General features: G+C 44.9%; 1 protein-coding gene across 1 annotated transcript in view; it reads right to left on the bottom strand.

The window, feature by feature from the left end:
* The window catches only part of TOP6BL (TOP6B like initiator of meiotic double strand breaks), a 73,172-nt gene that overhangs the window by 27,307 nt on the left and 28,903 nt on the right, over nucleotides 1-16,962 (bottom strand). Inside the window, exons 5-9 of the mRNA XM_060184177.1 lie at nucleotides 12,964-13,047; nucleotides 10,454-10,509; nucleotides 10,088-10,159; nucleotides 7,564-7,792; nucleotides 47-197 (exon numbers count right to left, since the gene is read on the bottom strand). Coding sequence (XP_060040160.1) covers nucleotides 47-197; nucleotides 7,564-7,792; nucleotides 10,088-10,159; nucleotides 10,454-10,509; nucleotides 12,964-13,047 — 592 coding nt within the window. The remainder of the gene's footprint in view (nucleotides 1-46; nucleotides 198-7,563; nucleotides 7,793-10,087; nucleotides 10,160-10,453; nucleotides 10,510-12,963; nucleotides 13,048-16,962) is intronic.

The raw sequence follows: 16,962 nt of genomic DNA, 5'->3' as shown, positions 1-16,962 counted from the left end.
TTCTCTAAGGTTCTTTATTCCTACGCAAAGAAAGGGAAAGAGGTACCGCTATCCAAACTGAGGTCCACACTGGGTCCCATGCACAAGTGGTATTTCTTGCAGTCGATGAAATAAGAGCTGTCTTTGAAGATGGCAGGAGGTGGTTGCTCCGGACCTGGCAATAGCAGAGGGAGGCCCGACGGCCCGTACAGGAATATGTGGGGCTGTTCAAGAAAACCAGTCATTTCAGTTCCTCTTGACTATGTACTTGCTCACACAGACAGAACGCTGACCTGGTTGACACCCCCAGGAATAAACTAGTGTGATAAGTGACTAAATATTCAGCCTTTTCCACGTGGAAGATGGATGTCAGGTAATAGAAAAAGATGCACTAGAATCCCCAGAAATGTATTCTGGGCTTACTGAGTATGGACTACAAAGGCATGCCTGTGACAATTCTCCATCCCTCACACTCATTCGCCCGCAGTTAAGCACAGCATTCTCTTCTGGGGATATAAAGGTAGATATTCAGATTCAATCCCTACCTTCACGTCATCATATTTACAGCATCAGAGACAAATAAAAGTCAATAAACTATAATTCCATGTAATACAATGTGACCCACGCTGTTAAGTATAAACAAAGGGGGTATTTCCTGATAAGTATTTGAGTATATTCCACAGGGAAACTTTCCCATCCCCTCTAACCCTATTTTTAAAATATTTTATTTATTTATTTATTTATTATTGGATAGAGACAGAGAGAAATTGAGAGGGGTGAGATAGAGAGGGGAAGAGACAGAGAGACACCTGCAGCCCTGCCTCACCACTCGTGAAGCTTTCCCCTTGCAGGTGAGAGCCAGGGGCTTGAACCTGGGTCCTTGCGCACTATAATGTGTGTGCTTAATCAGGTGCGCCACTGCCTGCCCCTTAGCCCTATCTTGTAATCAACACAAAGGAGGGCGGGTGTATCCTATAGGCTGGTGCCCAAGAACACAGGATGGGCTTCCTCAGAATTCCTGGGACTCTTCCAGGTGTACAGGAGGGACGTTCCTCCAAAATCTTTCTTAACTTTCTCACTTATTTATGCTTACTTGCTTATTTCCCCAGACTTAAAGAACCTAAAGGTTGATTTCACCCCCCCCCACACACACACACACATCATTTTCTCTTTCCCTTTCCAGAAGGAATTCACTGTATAGTAAACTATAATTTCTGCTTACTGTTAGCCTCTTACTTGTGCATTTCCCACTTGTTTGTCGCTCTTGTTGAACTTTACTGATTGATTTGATTTCATGGAGCAGGGGCCTTGCTCATGTGTGATTTCACCTTTCACTAGGCAACATTTTTTTTTTCAGAGAAAGAGGAACAGAGAGAGGGAGAGAGACCACAGCACCAGAGTTCATCTGGTATCATGACACCCATGTCCCTGGGCTTGAGCTTGGACCATGTGGACAGCAAAGCACACGCTCTACCTGCCTGCTTCTCCAGTCCTATCCTTGTTTTAAAATGTGAAAATTCACTTATTCTAGGGCAAATCTGCTCTTAAACCTGCCTGCTGGAATTCAGTCCTACTTATGGAACTCTTTGGATCTACAATTTATTTGATTCTTTATAAATTATGTGATGTTCTAGGTGGAGAGATAATACAATGGTTCTGCAAGATGACTTTCATGCCCGGGGCTCCAAAGTCCCAGGTTCAGTCCCCAGCACCATCATAAGTCAGAGCTGGGCGAGCCCAGGCAGTGTTGCACCTAGTAGATCACATACGTTATCTTGGGGACTCGGCTTCCAGCTCCTGGTCCCTGCCTGGAGGGGGAAGCTTCACCCACTGTGGAACAGGGCTGGAAGTGTCTCTCTTCCTCTCTAGCCCCCCCCTTTTTCAATGTCTCTTTATCCTATCAAATAAGAGAAAAAAGGGGGGGAATAAGGGAGAGGAAATAAGCCAGAGTTGAGCAGTACTCTGCATTTTAAGAAATGCCATGTTTTAGTTAATATTTTTATTATTTTGTCAATGATGGGGAGATAGAGACCAGAGCACTGCTTAGTCTGGGTTACGACGTTGCTGGGGATTGAACCCGGGACCTCACAGACATAGGCATGAGAGTCTTTTGCATAAATATTCTGCTGTTTCCTAGGCCCTTTTAAAAATATTTTTATTTATTTTATTATAATCAGAGAAAGCGAGAGTGAGAGCGAGAGTGAGAGAGAAAGCGAGAGAGAGCAAGAGAGAAAGAGAGAATAGAGAGAGAGAGAGAGAGAAAAAAACAAAACAAAGAAAGTCACAGAGAGAAAGACCAAAGCCCTGCTCAGCTCTGGTTTATGGTGGTGCTGAGGACTGAACCAGGGACCTTAGAGCCGCAGTCATGAGAGCTTTTTTTTTTTTTAATTTTCTTTTTTTCATTATTATTTATTCATTCCCTTTTGTTGCCCTTGTTGTTTTTACTGTTGTAGTTATCATTGTTGTTGTTATTGATGTCATCGTTGTTGATAGGACAGAGAGAAATGGAGAGAGGAGGGGAAGACAGAGAGGGGGAGAGAAATTTCGATAGACACCTGCAGACCTGCTTCACCGCCTGTGAAGTGACTCCCCTGCAGGTCGGGAAATTGTGAGGATGTGCTTGAGCTTGGCAGGGTTGGACTTGAGGGGACGTCCATCCTGTCAGTTTCTCTCTCTCTACTGAGAGGTCGAGAAAGGAGGGACAAACCCCCCCAAGGTTTGCCTCGTCTTATCAGACTCCCTGCCTCACAAAGCTCCCTGCACTCCTGGTACAATGGCCTGCTCCCTTATTATCTACATAATCCCCACCCATCCCATGCCTTTGATCTATCTTCTTTCTACCCTCAAGACCCTCCCTGCCTGCAGGTTATTTATCCTACAGTTAAACCCCTCGCAAGAATTGCTAAGGAAGTTCCTACCTTTTCCAGCTCCTTTTTGCTTTTCTCTGCCCCTTTCCAAACCATGTCAAGCCATTTCCATTTCCAACTTGCCACTTCCGGGTCCGACTCTTAAAAGCCTTGGCTCTCTGATCAATAAAGAATTGAATTGGGGGCCGGGTGGTGGTGCACCTGGTTGAGCGCACATGTTACAATGCACAAGGCTGGGTCTGAGCCCCCAGTCCCCACCTGCAGGGGGAAAGCTTCACAAGTGGTGAAGCAGTTCTGCAGGTGTCTCTCTGTCTCTCACCCTCTCTAATCTTCCCTTCCCTCTCGATTTCTGACTGTCTATATCCAATCAATAAATAAAGATGGGAGTCGGGCGGTGGCGCAGCGGGTTAAGCGCAGGTGGCGCAAAGCACAAGGACCGGCAGAAGGATCCTGGTTCGAACCCCGGCTCCCCACCTGCAGGGGAGTCGCTTCACAGGCGGTGAAGCAGGTCTGCAGGTGTCTATCTTTCTCTCCCCCTCTCTGTCTTCCCCTCCTCTCTCCATTTCTCTCTGTCCTATCCAACAACGACGACAACAACAACAAAACAACAAGGGCAACAAAAGGGAATAAATAAATAAATAAAATAAAATATTTTTTAAAAAGAAAGAAAAATAATAATAAATAAAGATAATAATAAAAAAAGAACTGAATCACCTCGCCACCAACTCCCAGGCATGAAAGAGTCTTTTGCAGAACCATTATGCTCTCCCTAGCCATATATATATATAATATTTTTTATTTATTTTAGATAGAGACAGAGAAAAATTAAGAGGGAATGGGAGATAGAGAGGGAGAAAGGGGAGAGCCAGGTGGTGGCGCAGCTGGTTGAATGCCCATTATTACAGGGCACAAGGACCTGGGTTTGAGCCCCCTGTTCCCACCTGCAGGGGGAAAGCTTTACAAGTGGTGAAGCAGGTCTGCAGGTCTCTCTCTCTCTCTCCCTCTCTATCTCCCCCTCCTCTCAATTTCTAGCTGTCTCTACCCAATAATGATAATAAAAAAAAATTCAAAAAAAGGAGAAAGGGAGACGCCTGCAGATGTGCTTCCTGCACGTAGGGACCAGGGACTTGGGAGTCAGGCCACTGTGCATCGTAATGTGTGCTCTCTACTGGGTATGTCACTGCCCAGCCCCTTCTGTCATGTTTTTAAAGTTTTCAGTTTCTGAGAGGCTGGGCAGAAGTGCACTTGGGTAAGGGCGCATAGTATTAAGCTCAAGGACCCGCCCAAAGATCCTGGCTTGAGCCCCTGGCTCCCCACCTACAGGGGGGACACTCCATAGGAGGTGAAGCAGGTCTGCAGGTGTTTATCTTTCTCTTATCTCTCCCTCTCAGTCTCTCTCTGTCTCATCCAGTAACCCAATAAAATGGAAAAAATGGCCAGTGGACTCAGCACCAAGCTCTGGCGATAACCCTGGAGGCAAAAATAAATAAATAAAATAAAGTTCTCAGTTTTCTGGAAAAGTTTTCAGCTTGGTTTTTCATTTTCATAAACATAGTGGGTACAAGGTCTTGTTTTTAATTTTATTTATTTATTTATTTATTTCCTCCAGGGTTATTGCTGGGCTGGGTGCCTGCACCATGAATCCACCGCTCCTGGAGGCCACTTTTCCCCCCTTTTGTTGCCCTTGTTGTTGTAGCCTCGTTGTGGTTATTATTATTGCCATTGTTGATGTTGTTCGGTGTTGGATAGGACAGAGAGAAATGGAGAGAGGAGGGAAAGACAGACAGGGGGAGAGAAAGATAGACACCCGCAGACCTGCTTCACCACCTGTGAAGCAACTCCCCTGCAGATGGGGAGCACCACCTGTGAAGTGACTCCCCTGCAGGTGGGGAGCCAGGGGCTCGAACCGGGATCCCAACTTTTTGCACCACATGCACTTAACCCACTGCGCCACCGCCCGACCCCCATCATTATTATTCTTATCAGAGTACTGCTCAGCTCTGGTGGTACGAGGGATTGAATCTGGGACTCTGAAGCCTCAGGCATGAGAGTCTCTTTGCAGAACCATGATCCTTAACGCCGGTCCTTGCGCTTTGCGCCACATGCGCTTAACCCACTGCGCCACCGCCCGATCCCCTTGTTTTTAATTTTTTAAAAAGGTTTTATTTATTTTATGAATAAATGAACTGTCATATGTGGTGGCAGGGAGCAAACCCAGGGGCTCACACATACAAGCTATATGTTTGTTTGGTTTTAAATCCTTTTTTTAAGTTTTATTTTTCCCCCTTTTGTTGCCCTTGTTATCATCGATGTTGTTATTATTGTTATTGCTGTAGTTGTTGTTGGACAGGACAGAGAGAAATGGAGAGAGGAGGGGGAAGACAGAGAGGAGGAGAGAAAGACAGACACCTGCAGACCTGCTTCACCGCCTGTGAAGTGACTCCACTGCAGGTGGAGAACCGGGGGCTCCAATCAGGATCAGTACGCAGGCCCTTGCGCTACACACCATGTGCGCTTAACCCGCTGCGCCACCACCTGGCTCTCACAAGCTATGTGCTTTACCTACTAAATCACCTCCCTATCCTAGTCATCTTAAGCCAATTTCAAGATCAATTTATTTATTTATTTATTTAAAAAAATATTTATTCCCTTTTTGTTGCCCTGTTGTTTTATTGTTGTTAACTTGTTGTTGTTATTGATGTTGTTGTTGGATAGGACTGAGAGAAATGGAGAGAGAAGGGGAAGACAGAGAGGGGGAGAGAAAGACAGACACCTGCAGACCTGCTTCACTGCTTGTGAAGCGACTCCCCTGCAGGTGGGGAGCCGGGGGCTGGAACCAGGATCCTTATGCTTTGCGCCACTTGCGCTTACCCCGCTGCACTGCCGCACGCCTCGCCCACAAGATTAATTTATTTATTAGTCTGAGAGAGAACCAGGGGACCATTTTGGCACATGCAGTTTTTGAGCCTGAGCCTGGGGACCTCATGCTTGGGAGTCCTAAACCCTGTCTACCTTCTTTCTCTGGCCACTTTATCCAGGTTCAAAGTTACGAGATTTTTTTTTTTGGCCTACCCAAATGACCTAAAACACATGCATAATCCATGTGACAGATGATTTATTTCAGGCCCACATAACTCCTTGGCCTAGCCTCTTAGTTATCTCGGCTCAGAGTAAGAGCAGCTTTTAACAGCGCCCCTGGGGCGCTCAGCAGGCCCTGAACTCTCTGACCTTTGTCCCCTTCACTGATTGTCGTTGCCTCTAAAATGCTAAATGCAAATAACCCCGGGCTACTCACAGCCCCCATTCTGGCCTCAGTTTTCTGTAATTGCGTCTCTCTTTTAAATCGTGGTCCAGGAATTCTTCCGTATACAGCAGCTGTTGGATACTTTTTATGATGTTAAATATTTCCTCCAATCTTTTTTTTTTCTTTTTTTTTGCCTCCAAGGTTATTGCTGGGCCTCAGTAACTGGCTACGGAAGAAGGGCAAACACTAGAAGAAGTGCCTGCACTACGAATCCACCGCTCCTGCAGGGCTTTTTTTTTTCATTTTGTTGTCCTTGTTTTATCATTGTTGTGGTTATTATTGTTATTGTTGTTATTGATGTCATTGTTGTTGGATAGGACAGAGAGAAATGGAGAGAGGAAGGGAAGACAGAGAGGGGGAGAGAAAGACAGACAGACACCTGCAGATCTGCTTCACCATCTGGGAAGCGACTCCCCTGCAGGTGGGGAGTCGGGGGCTGGAACAGGGATCCTTACGCCTGTCCTTGAGCTTTGTGCCACGTGTGCTTAACCCGCTGCGCTACCGCTCGACTCCCTGCAAGAGACTCTTAACACATCCTTGAGTGCCACTAAACTGCTACCATATTCAAGCCCAAACTACTAAGTCACCTCATCCCTCATGAACTCCACTGAAAGTCTTGGAAGAAAAGACAATATCAGGATTGGTTTTCAACTGGAAACTTTTTAGACAAAAATTTACCTGCTTCTAGACCCAGGGTTTACAAGCTAAAGACTTTTTTTTTTTTTAACCAGAGCACTGAACAGCTCTGGTTTATGGTGGTGTGGGGAACTGAACCTGTGACTTCCGAGCCTCAGGCATGAGGGTCTCTTAGCATAACGACTACGCTAACTACCCACACTTTTCTTGTAACATTTAATTAACTAATTAATAAATTAATGAGAAAGATAGGAAGAGAGAGAAAGAACCAGACATCACTCTGGTACATGTGCCACCAGCGATCGAACTTGGGACCCCATGCTCAAGAGTCCAGTGCTTTATCCATTGTGCCACCTCCCAGACCACCTTTTTTTTTTGCCTCCAGGGTTATCGCTGGGGCTCGGTGCCTGCACTGTGAATCCACTGCTCCTGGAGGCCTTTTCTCCACTTTGTTGCCCTTGTTGTTATTGTTATTGTTGTCATAGCTGCTGTTGTTGGACAGACAGAGAGAAATGGAGAGAGGAGGGGAAGACAGAGAGGGGGAGAGAAAGACAGACACCTGCAGACCTGCTTCACCGCTTGCGAAGCGACTCCCCTGGCTGGTGGGGAGCCGGGGGCTTGAACTGGATCCTTACGCCGGTCCTTGCATTTTGCACCATGTGTGTTTAACCTACTGTGCTACCGCCCAGCTTCCTTTTGTTCTTTTCTTTTCTAGAATTGAGATGTAAACAGCCATTTTCAAAGACAGATGGATAGACTTCGTCAGCCAAAGGATATGGAAGCTGAAGAAATCCTCTTCAATTCACTGGAAAAGGCCTCTGGGCAGGGCCAGAGCGCAGCCGCCGGCGTCAGGATCAGCTCCCCTAGCAGGTCCACACCAGCCACGTCATCAGGGATGCGCAGGTCCATACCAGCCACGTCATCAGGGATGCGCAGGCGGACTGGCTGGCCGAGCACGGGGTGGATTCTGCTGCAGAACGGCCCGGGGCCGCCAAGCTGTGCTCTGCTGTTGGAGAACAGGCGAGGCGCCTCGGGTTATGTCTGCACTCGGAAATGACTGGAAAGGCATTCCTAGTTTGTTTTCTTTCTTTTTTTTTTTTTAAATAATTCTTCTTTTTAAATATTTATTTATTTTCCCTTTTGTTGTTCTTGGTTTTTTTATTGTTGTATTATTATTTTTGTTATTGATGTCGTCACTGTTGGCTAGGACAGAAAGAAATGGAGAGAGGAGGGGAAGACGGGGAAAGACAGACACCTGCAGACCTGCTTCATCTGCCTGTGAAGCGACTCCCCTGCAGGTGGGGAGCCGGGGGCTCGAACCGGGATCCTTCCGCCGGTCCTTGCGCTTTGTGCCACATGCGCTTAACCCGCTGCGCTACCGCCCAAGTCCCTTCTTTTTTCTTTTTGCCTCCAGGGTTATCACTGGGGCTTAGTGCTGGCACTTGGGCCACTGCTCCTGGCCGCCATTTCCCCCCATTTTTATTGGACAGGACAGAGAAAAATTGAGAGGGGAGCGAGAGATAGAGAGGGAGAGAGAAAAATAGACACCTGCCGACCTGCTTCGCTGCTTGAGAAGCGTCCCCCCTGCAGGTGAAGAGTCAGGGGCTCGAACCTGGATCTTTTCGTGAGTGCTTGCACTTTTTACTATGTGTGTTTACTGGGTGTACCACCACCTGGCCCCCCGGAATTTTTTCATGACTTCTAGTATGTGCGTAACTATATAGTACTAATAATATAGTACGATTATAACTATCATGCAACACATAACTAATCATAAGAACAGAATGTTATCAGAGAAAGGCATAGGGTGGGAGTTTTTCTATCTGTAAAAGTTAAAGAAGAAAAGATTCTAATCAGAGGTAAAATCTGGGGCAGGAGTAAGAAGATAGAATAAAAAGTCATATGAGCTCTTCAGGTCTTAAGGCTTGCTGACTAGCAGTGTTCACTCAGCGCATACACACAGTCAGCAGAGGTAAAAACTACTGACTAACAAATAAATTCATTGGACTTAAACAAACACAAAGTGGCTTTCTTCTTGTTCTGCTTCATGCTCACTTTGGATTCTGTGGCAGTAAACAGGCCAGGCCAGAAATGTGGAACATTTTCCATAGTATAAACCATCTTAATACCTGAATAAAGCCTGGAATGTTCAATATGGAAAAATAGAGAAAAACTACAATCATATTAAGATTTTTTTTTTTTTTACTATCTGAAGAATGTAGGGATGGGGAGAGATATGACTTCTAAACTCATCCAGCATACTGATGCACAGAAAGCAATTAAAATTTTTTATTATCTTTATTTATTTATTGGATAGAGACAGTCAGAAATCAAGAGGGAAGGGAGGGATAGAGAGGGAGAGAGACAGAGAGACACCTGCAGCCCTGCTTCACCACTTGTGAAGCTTTCCCCCTGCAGGTGGGGACGGGGGCTTAAACCTGGGTCCTTGCACATTGTAACGTGTGCGCTCAACCAGGTGTGCCACCACCCGGCCCCTTAGAAAGCAATTAAAAAGAATTTCTTTGGGGGTCAGGTGGTAGTGCAGCGGGTTAAGCACATGGCGGCACAAAGCACAAGGACCGACGTAAGGATCCTGGTTTGAGCCCCCGGCTCCCCACCTGCAGGGGAGTCGCTTCCCAGGCGGTGAAGCAGGTCTGCAGGTGTCTGTCTTTCTCTCCCCCTCTGTGTCTTCCCCTCCTCTCTCCATTTCTCTCTGTCCTGCCCAACAACAATGACATCAATAACAATAATAATAATGACCACAACAAGGATAAAACAACAAGGGCAACAAAAGGGAAAAAATATCCTCCAGAAGCAGTGGATTCGTGGTGCAGGCACTGAGCCCCAGCAATAACCCTGATGCCAAAAAGAAAAAAAAGAATTTCTTTGTATTCCTATCTCCTTAGCCAAGGCTTCATGTAATCTTTCCAATTCAGTTCATTATTCCTTAGGCCAGTCCTTGTGCTTTGCGCCACCTGCGCTTAACCCGCTGCACTACAGCCCGGCTCCCTCAGTCCTATATTCCAATGACTAAATGGCAGTGAATTTAGCAAGATCTGCTCTGTTTCTCTTACAGAAGAAAATATGCTTCAGAGAAAAGTCACGGCGCCTCAGGTCAATTCTAACATATTAAGGAGCCAGGAATAACGACAGTTTGGATACAAATATCTTAGTTTTAGTCTTACTTTTCTCACAATCTGGCACTGACAAATGACAAGCGAGGCCATCTTCAAATTCTACCCACATTCATCCTCATAATAAGAGAATCAAACACAGAGACAACAATGCTTTTGCCCTTCACCTCACAAAATGCCGACAATTTACGACAAGAGCAATTCCATTTGACAGGGTCGTCGTGGGTTCATTCTCTGCCCTGCAAAACAAAGAAATGACAAGCCACATCTCACCGGCTCGAAAACCAATCTCTGACTGATCCAGACTTTGACCCATGATTCCTTCTCACTCCCAGAGACAAATGGAATACAGCTGCCAAGTGCAGAATCTACTTACTCATTAAAAGCTCCTATGGGAGAAGAACATGTGAGGTCTAAGAAAGTAGTTTCAAGTTGATTTTGGATCAAAAAAATCAAATTGTACCTCCTAGAAACAGGACACAATGACTGAGAAAAACCGTAGAGGCAGGACAGAAGCTTAAGCCAGGACTTACCCAAAGCTCTCTGTGGAGCAGACTCCGTTCACCTTAACACTGAAATTAAATCTGATCTGTGAAATAAATGAAGTATGAGGTTTATGAAATAGGATAGATGTTAAAAGCTTCAATTAGTTCCTTTAAAACATATTTATTTATTATTATTGTATTAGTTTCTTCATTTTACTAGAGCACTGCTCAGCTCTAGCTTTTGATGGTGCAGGGGAATTGAACCTGGGACTGGGGAGCCTCAGGCATGAGAGTCTCTTTGCAGAATCATTATGCTATCCACCCCCCCCACCCCACAATTAGTTCCTAATGGAAACTTATTTATTAATTAACTTTTTTAAAAAAATTATATTTATTTATTTTTCCCTTTTGTTGCCCTTGTTTTTTATTGTTGTTGTAGTTATTGTAGTTATGTCGTCGTTGTTGGATAGGACAGAGAGAAATGGCGACAGGAGGGGAAGACAAAGAGGGGGAGAGAAAGATAGACACCTGCAGACCTGCTTCACCGCCTGGGAAGCGAACCCCCTACAGGTGGGGATTCGGGGGCTCGAACCGGGATGCTTACGCCGGTCCTTGTGCTTTGCGCTTAACCCGCTGAGCTACCGCCGGATTTCCTATCAATTAACTTTTACATATTCTTTGCCTTTGTAATTTAACAGTAGTCTACATTCAAGCTCTGTATCTTGAATATATTGATTTCTTTTTTTAAACTTTATTCATTTTTTTCCTTTTGTTGCCCTTGTTGCTTATTGTCATTGTTATTGTTGTTATTGATGTCATTGTTGTTGGATAGGCCAGAGAGAAATGGAGAGAGGAGGGGAAGACAGAGAGGGGGAGAGAAAGACAGACACCTACAGACCTGCTTCACCGCCTGGGAAGCGACTCCCCTGCAGGTGGGGAGCCGGGGGCTCGAACCGGGATCCTGCTGCATCCTTGGGCTTTGTGCCACTACCCGGCTGCCGCCTGATATATTGATTTCTATGCTATAATTCTAAGTAACCCCCAATTAACAGGGAGGCCAACATTCTTCCAATGTATTTTCCTCCCCCTTCTTAAAAGAACTATTGATTTCTCTCTCTTCTCTCCGTTGTCTTCATTACGGAGCATCCATGCTTTCGCCCTGGCTTTAGCTCCCCCTTCCCACCTGGTTTTTAGGTTCCCCTTCTAATTTACTTCACCATGTTAATTATTTACTACCTTCAATGCACATTTTTCTAAAAAGATATTTTACTTACCTGCAAATGAGAGAGAGAAAGGTAGAACCAGGGTGTTACTCTGGTATATACAGTGCCAGGGGCTGAACTCTGGACTCATGCTTTCAAGTCCAACACTTTGTCTACTTCGCCACCTCCCAGGCCACCAACCTACTTTTTTCCTGTATATTAGAATTCATAAGTGGTCTGGGAGGTGGTGCCGTAGATAAAGCACTGGATTCTCAAGCATGAGGTCCTGCATTCAATCCCTGGCAGCACATGTACCAGAGTGATGTCTGTCTGGTTCTTTCTCTCCCTCTTCCTATCTTTCTAATTTATAAATAAATAAAATATTTTAAAAAGAATTGATAATAAGGGATTCTATAGCCAGACTGCATGAATTCAAATCCTGGTTCTGCAAGTTATTTAACACACATAACTGTGATCATTTTTACAAACATATATAACTATAGATTTTAAAATTTTTAAAAATATTTATTTATTCCCTTTTGTTGCCCGTTGTTGGATAGGCCAGAGAGAAATGGAGAGAGGAGGGGAAGACAGAGAGGGGGAGAGAAAGACAGACACCTGCAGACCTGCTTCACCGCTTATGAAGCGACTCTCCTGCAGGTGGGGAGCCGGGGCTCAAACCGGGATCCTTACACTGGTCCTTGTGCTTGGCACCATGTGCGCTTAACCTGCTGTGCTACTGCCCGACTCCTGATTTAAAATTTTTTTTAAGATAACAAAAATTTAGCCCTCTGAACTTCAAATTAATTTATCCAAATTTCCTTATGTATAGCAATAGTCACTTTAGAAAAGAAGGAACTAATCAGAAACCTTTACTTAAAAAAATTATGTACAGAGGAGGAAGAGAAGTATTCAAAATGATGCAGTAAAACAATCAGGAAGTAAAAGTAAGAACCCAAAACAAAGCACTCTCTGCATCCAAGAGCTCTCAGCCGTGCCAGGTGGCCTCAAGACTGCCTTAAAAACACAGAAATCAAATCAAGCCAATATTAAAAATGATAATCATTGTCATGAAAAGAAAAAGACTTAAGCAGATTCTTTAATTTCCTACAGAGATCTCCTGAAACCTTATGCTTTAAGCAAGAGAATCGTTTAAAAAAGATTTTATTTATTTATACCAATAGTCACTTTATAATGAGAAAGATAAGGGGAGAGAGAGAAAGAACCAGACATCACTCTGGCACATGTGCTGCCAGGGATTGAACTCTGGACCTCATGCTTGAGAGTCCAGTGCTTTATCCAGTATGTCACCTCCCAGACCATAGCAAGAGAATTGTTATGGAGAAAAGAACTTACCTTAGGGTATACCACGGTGATTTTGTGTAAAAAATTCTTTATAACCAGACTATCTGTCATCAGAATTCTCAGCTTTTCATCAGCCTGTTACAACAAAAACAACAACACATCCACAAACCCAAGATCACAGATAAATTTTCTTATAAAAGTAGCTATGTCTCAGGTGGGGGTACAGCATAATGGTTATGCAAAGAGACTTTCATGCCTGAGGCTCTCAAGTCCCAGGTTCAATCCCCCCACACCACCATAAGCCCGAGCTGAGCAGTGCTCTGGTAAAAAAAAAAAAAAAAAAAAATGTAACTATGTCTCCAGGTGGCCCAAAGCACAAGGACCAGCATAGGATCCCAGTTCGAGCCCCTGGCTCCCCACCTGCAGGGGAGTCACTTCACAAGCGGTGAAGCAGGTCTGCAGGTGTCTGTCTTTCTCTCCCCCCACCCTCCGTCATCCCCTCCTCTCTCCATTTCTCTCTGTCCTATCCAACAACAACGACATCAATAACAACAACAATAATAACTACAACAATAAAACGAGGGCAACAAAAAGGGAATAAATAAATAAATGTTTTTTTAAAAAAGGAACTATGTCTCGAGAAGGAGGTGGCTTAGTGAGTGGAGAGGGCATTCAACTATTAAGCGTGAGGTCTGGAGTTCAAACTGTGGCTTGAGCAATGCTCTGGTTCTCTTACTTTCTCTCTCTCTATTAATAATTAAAAAAAAAAAACATTTTAAAAGTAGCTATGTCTCAGAACGTTTTATGGACATCCATGGAGAAACATCTTTGAATCTGAGAACTGTACACACAAAAGGAAATTTAAATAGCCATCAGTTTTTAGGTTGAAGTGCCTATGTTTTATCTTTTTTTCTTTCCTTTATTGGGGGATTAATGTATTACATTTGACAGTGAATACAATAGTTTGTACATGCATAATATTTCCCAGTTTTCCACATAACAATACAACCCCCACTAGGTCCTCTGTCATCCTTTTCCAGGACCTGTGCTCTCCCCTTCACCCACCCCAGAGTCTTTGACTTTGGTGCAATACGCCAAGTTTTCTTTCTTTTTTTAATACTTATTTATTTATTTAATAGAACAGAGAACTTGAGAAGGGAGGGGGAGACAGAGAGGGGGAGAGAAAGACACCTGCAGACCTGCTTCACCGCTCCTGAAGCACTGAAGCATCCCACTCCCCCCCCCCCAGATGAGGGCTGGGGGCTTGAACCTGGCTCCTTGTGCATGGTAACATATGCACTCTACAAGGTGCACCACCACCTGGCCCCTGCTGTACCTCTGATGAGGAACTTTAGGAGACATAGGGACAAAGACCAGAGTAAAACCCACAAATTTAAAACTACCTTTTGGAACACATTTAAAAGCAATCCAGGTTAGAACTGAGAAGACTAATTTTTTTTTTTTTTTTTTTGCCTCCAGGGTTAGCGCTGGGGCTGGGTGCCTGCACTACGAATCCTCTGCTCCTGGAGGCAGGCCATTTTTCCCATTTTGTTGCCCTTGTTGTAGTTGTTGTTGGATAGAACAGAGAGAAATTGAAAGAGGAGGGCAAGACAGAGAGGGGGAGAGAAAGACACCTGCAGACCTGCCTCACCGCCTGCGAAGCGACTCCCCCACCCCCCTGCAGGGGGGGAGCTGGGGGCTTGAACCTGGATCTTTATTCTGGTCCCCGCACTTTGTGTCATGTGCTCTTAACCCGCCGCATTACCACCCAGTCCCGACTAACTCTACTTTAACTCCACCACTTTAATGTAGCTCTGGGAACTCTGTGTTAAGAACCTGAATAGAGTCAAGGGAGTGGACTAAACATCTTATGGAGTTAAAAGAAAAGAAAAAGAATCTCAAAGGGGCTTATAAAACCTCTCCCGGAGTTGCCCAGCCTGGCTGCCAAGGTTTAGAATTTCCTACTTTCCTGTAGAGTCTCTAAGTTTAATAGTGTCTCTACAACAGAAGTTAGATGAGTCTCCTAGAAGAGCAAGACATCCAGGAGTATGAGGGGGAAAAAAGGCAGAAATAATGGTCCCAGGGCCGGGCACTGGCATACCCGGTTGAATGCACATGTTACTGTGCTCAAGGGCCTGGGTTCAAGCCCCCGATCCCTACCTGCAAGGGGGAAGCTTTATGAATGGTTAAGCAGTGCTGCAGTCCTCCCCCCCCACTTCCCCTCTCAATTTCTGTCCCTAGCAAAAAGAAGGAGATAGATGGAAAAGGGGAAGAAAGTGGTCACCCGGAGTGGTAGATTTGCCTTATGGATGCTGAGCCCAAGTTGGGGGGGGAGGGGAGACAGAGAGAGAGAGAGGAGAGGATTACTAGATAATCAGTCACGTTCTTCATTTAGAATTCCTTGGGCTGGACAGTGGTGCACACAGCACACACATTACCAAGGCCCGGTCCCCATCTGCAGTGTGGAAAGCTTCACGAGGGATGGAGCAGTGCTGCATGTGTCTGTCTTTCTCTGTTTATTTTATTTTATTTTCTTAAGCTGGGACTTTGGAGCCTTAGGCATGAGAGTCTTTTTGCAGAGCCATTATGCTATCTGCCCCGCCCCTTTCTCCCTCTCTATCATTTACCCTGTCATTTTCTGTCTCTATTAAAAAAAACAAAAAGGCTACTGAGAGTGGTGGACTCATTGTGCAGGAACCAAACCCCAGCAATAATCCTGGTGGCAGGAAAGGAAAGGAAAGGAAAGGGAAGGGAAGGGAAGGGAAGGGAAGGGAAGGGAAGGGAAGGGAAGGGAAGGGAAGGGAAGGGAAGGGAAGGGAAGGGAAGGGAAGGGAAGGGAAGGGAAGGGAAGGGAAGGGAAGGGAAGGGAAGGGAAGGGAAGGGAAGGGAAGGGAAGGGAAGGGAAGGAAAGGAAAGGAAAGGAAGTCCTTTTGGCTGGTGCAGCCATCTTCCAGTAAATCGCCAAAATGACTAACACAAAGGGAAAGAGGAGAAGAACCCGCTAGATGTTCTCTAGGCCTTTTAGAAAACAAGGGGGGAGCCGGGCAGTGGCGCAGCGGGTTCAGCGCAGGTGGCACAAAAGGCAGGGACCGGCGCAAGGATCCCGGTTTGAGCCCCGGCTCCCCACCTGCAAGGGAGTCCCTTCACAGGCGGTGAAGCAGGTCTGCAGGTGTCTGTCTTTCTCTCCCCCTCTCTGTCTTCCCCTCCTCTCTCCATTTCTCTCTGTCCTAGCCAACGACAACAACAATAATAACTACAACAATAAAACAACAAGGGCAACAAAAGGGAATAAATAAATAAAATAAATATTAAAAAAAAAGAAAACATGGAGTTGTTCCTTTGGCCACATGTATGCGGATCTATAAGAAAGGTGATATTGTAGATATAAAGGGAATGGGCACTGCTCAAAAAGGAATGCTCCACAAATGTTACCATGGCAAAACTGGAAGAGCCTACAGTGTTACCCAGCATGCTGTTGGTATTGTTGTAAACAAACAAAGGGCAAGATTCTTGTCAAGAGAATTCATGTTCGTAGTAAGCATATTAAGCACTCTAAGAGCAGAGACGGCTTCTTGAAACGTGTGAAGGAAAATGATCAGAAACAAAGGAAGCCAGAGAGAAGGGGACTTGGGTTCAGCTGCAGCGCCGGCCTGCACCACCCAGAGAAGCACACTTTGTGAGAACCAACGGAAAGGAGCCAGAGCTGCTGGAACCCATTCCCTAGGAATTCACAGCACGATCAATATACAAACTTAATAAAATATCAGAACTATAAAAAAAAGAAAAGGAAAGGATGACAGAGGACCTAGTGGGGGGTTGTATTGTTATGTGGAAAACTGAGAATGTTATGCATGTGCAAACTATTGTATTCACTGTCAAATGTAAAACATTAATCCCTCAATAAAAGGAAAAATAAAAAACTAAATAAAAACTAGATATAATAAAAAAAAGAAAAGGGGAAGTATTTATTATATAATACTTAGTAGAAATACAATGGTTTCTTAAAAGCAAATGTTATACTTAACGCTTCCAAACAACTTCTTGGAAGAG

The sequence above is a fragment of the Erinaceus europaeus genome, unplaced genomic scaffold (assembly GCF_950295315.1).
Source record: "Erinaceus europaeus unplaced genomic scaffold, mEriEur2.1 scaffold_264, whole genome shotgun sequence".
NCBI classification, from domain to species: domain Eukaryota; kingdom Metazoa; phylum Chordata; class Mammalia; order Eulipotyphla; family Erinaceidae; genus Erinaceus; species Erinaceus europaeus.
The sequence above is the reverse complement of the archived record's forward strand: the minus strand, read 5'-3'. Positions and strand labels throughout refer to the sequence as shown.